This window comes from Medicago truncatula, chromosome 2 (genome assembly GCF_003473485.1).
Source record: "Medicago truncatula cultivar Jemalong A17 chromosome 2, MtrunA17r5.0-ANR, whole genome shotgun sequence".
Classification (NCBI taxonomy): domain Eukaryota; kingdom Viridiplantae; phylum Streptophyta; class Magnoliopsida; order Fabales; family Fabaceae; genus Medicago; species Medicago truncatula.
The window spans coordinates 18,563,083-18,566,131 of record NC_053043.1 but is presented as its reverse complement, the minus strand read 5'-3'; the positions used below and the strand labels follow the sequence as shown (position 1 = coordinate 18,566,131).

The 3,049-nt window shown below is 35.7% G+C and overlaps 1 protein-coding gene across 2 annotated transcripts; it reads left to right on the top strand.

The window, feature by feature from the left end:
* Nucleotides 1-432: 432 nt before the first annotated feature.
* LOC11444952 (ABC transporter B family member 19) lies at nucleotides 433-2,094 on the top strand. Of its 2 annotated transcripts, none has more exons than XM_024776010.2 (2): nucleotides 433-1,362; nucleotides 1,608-2,094. In XM_024776010.2, the coding sequence occupies exons 1-2, from the start codon at nucleotides 1,032-1,034 to the stop codon at nucleotides 1,706-1,708; spliced, it is 432 nt and encodes a 143-aa protein (XP_024631778.1). In that variant the 5' UTR covers nucleotides 433-1,031; the 3' UTR covers nucleotides 1,709-2,094. The 2 variants fall into 2 exon arrangements, with proteins under 2 accessions (XP_024631778.1, XP_003595305.1); XM_003595257.4 differs by having other exon boundaries at nucleotides 443-1,362; nucleotides 1,554-2,094.
* The last annotated feature ends 955 nt before the right edge of the window (nucleotides 2,095-3,049 follow it).

Here is a 3,049-nt window from a genome sequence, read left to right as displayed (position 1 = left end):
ATTTTTGGTTCAAACCCCCTATATTCACTCTCTTAGCCCCTATGTAATAAAAAGAGGGAGAGAGAGAGAGTGCTTCGGCCTCAACATAAAAGGAAAAAGGGAAAGGATTTGGAGCTCAAAATTATAGGTGTGTTTACATAAGGATTGCAGAGGAAGGATTGTGTGTTGTGTTGATTGGTTAAAATTTTGGTGAGGGTTGGAGAAGAAGAGAAGAAGGCCAAAGGAAAAAGAGAAAAGGGAAAGCACGGCTTTAGCGGTAAAAGAAATGAGAAAAAGTGGAGAGAATAGGAATAGGAATACTTAGGTGGCATTTAGAATGCACAAATATAAGATTTGTGCACCATGCAAAAATTGTGCATTGAAGGACAAATGGCGGTTTTGGTGGGGTTGGATGACCTGCTAAAAATAAATAATTAATAAAAGAAAACATATTATAATGAGAAATATTGGTTTTATTGTTTTTGCTGTATACACCCCTCAAATCCGAAAATGCAGAGAAGCAATTCACACTAACACGTCGCTGCACATCTTGAATCTCACTTCAATCTCCTTTTTCCTCTTCCTTCACTTGAATCTCACATAGAAGCATCTTCATTGCCCCCCATGTTGTTCAGATTTTCAGAAATTGTTACTCACCATCAACCTCACATTAACTTAATTTTCATCTTCTTCAACAAAATTGTTCCATTTTATTTCACTTTCCATTGAAGTTTGGAGATTGCAAGTTTAGTTTCTAGATCTGGATTCATTGAAGCTGTTGGTTGATTTCTGAAATAGTATGTATAAGAATTTGTTAAACATATTTGATTCATACTTAAAATGTTTTTTGAACAACCTGGTCACCATTCAACCTAGCATACACTTCAGTGTTCCCCATTTTCGATTTGCTGTTCTTCAGTAACGCACGGTCGTGCGCAATTTTGACATGGCCATGTTGGTTTGCACTGGAAGATTAGATTCCAAGAAATGGTTGGTAATCGAGACTTCTCGAACCCTTCAACTCGCCGGAATCGCTCGATGGTCGAATTGAGATGATCTCGAATAAGAAAAATCCAACTCCGGTTGGATATTTCTTCCGATTACTCAAAATGAATGCGCCCGAGTGGCCTTACTCGATAATGGGAGCCGTTGGATTTGTTCTTTCTGGATTCATTGGTCCAACTTTTGCTATTGTTATGAGCAATATGATTGAGGTGTTTTACTATAGAAACTATGCATCCATGGAGAAGAAAACTAAGGAATATGTTTTCGTATACATCGGTGCTGGAATTTTTGTTGTTGGTGCTTACTTGATACAACATTACTTTTTTAGTATCATGGGAGAAAATCTCACCACAAGGGTTAGAAGAATGATGCTTGCAGGTAATGACTTATTTTCTTCATTAATTAATATTAACTATTAAGAATGTTTGGAAAAATAGTTTACAAATGGTTAAACAAGTGTTTTTGTGCTTGAAAATTCGTACAATTTTCTTCAAACATTTATTGAAAACAATATAGTCTTATAAATATTGAAATTGTTATTTTTGCTTTACGTATTTTGAGGAATGAAGTTGGATGGTTCGATGAGGAAGAGCACAACTTGAGTCTTGAAATTGTCATGACAGGTCCAGCAGCTGATGCTGCTGTCTGCGCCAGTCCAAGCAAAGGTTTAGGGAGGTTTTTTGGGTTCCTGGTAGTCCGGTTTGAGGCAAGGCTATGGCTCTGAATTTTGATGATCCACATTAGATTTCAGAATCATAACTTTGGTCATCTTTTGGGGTTCAATGGTGTTTTTTCCTCCGTTTTTTCCGCTTGGTTGTAGGTGTGTTATTTTTGTCGGATGATGTAACACTTATAGGTGGCATCTTGTAGTCGTTTCCTTTCTCCGCCTATTTGCATCTTGCAAAAGGTCGGGTTAATAATATTTGTCGATTCAACAAAAAAAAAAATGCACTTGATACAATTGTAAACAATTTGACTTTTGTGTTATTGATTGAGTTTTATGCTTTGATTTTGTGTTCTCAAATGTACTTATGAAATTATCATTAGAGATGCACAACACAATGAGATTTGGTATCAAATTATGAATAGATGGTTATCTGTTATGGGGTCTGCAGTGGTGTTTTGGATTTCTGTTATGACTGCTTCTCTTTCTCTGGTTTTTTGGCAGAAACATGTAGCAGTTCTGCTGTTAAAACAACTTCAGTAGGCCTAGATTTTGGTGTATAGCGCGCCTGTTTTGGCGGCAGTTTGTTCAACTTCATAACATTATCATATTAAGCATTATAGTAGACACTTAATATTTATTGCGGCAGTTTGTTCAACTTCAGAACATAACCATAAATATATCCTCAATTTCCAGAACAAAAGTCACTTAATTTATTCAATAAGAAAGTTTTACATTATAGTAGACATAAATCCCTTTTACAAACATTGATCCAACTCTTACGAACAATATGACAGCATACAATATTCCTAACTCAGCTACTTATAATTAAATTATATCCTCTCAAAGCCACATATACATCCCTTCCAAAGCAGCAAAGCATTGCATCACTACACCTAGGATAAGATGACCAATTCAAGCCCCATCCAAATCTACGGTACCAATTCCCTGTCAACATATAAATAAGTAACAAGGTTAAAAAATATCTCTAAAATGAACAAAAAATGCATAAACAGTGTAAAAAAAAGAACAAAAAAAAATGTAGAAAAAAAGTTAAAATGATAAATTGCAGAAGATTTCTGTCATGGGAAGCATATGGGTTGTCTACCACCCTGTCAACCAACATTGCGCTGCCCACCTTCATGTCATGAGAAACAAAAAAGGTTGTTAGTTTGAAGAGAAAAAAACCATCGATGCCTTCAACCAAATAAATAATTCCAAGATATAGCAGTAGCCTTGGCTAGACAGAACCATTCTCATATTCACTGCAACCATTGCCATATCTGTAATACCCGTTTTTTTTTTAACCGCCACACAGGCAAACATAATTCTTTATTTTTAACCTCCACACAGGCAAACATAATTCTTTTTTAACCGCCACACATGCAAACATAATTCTTT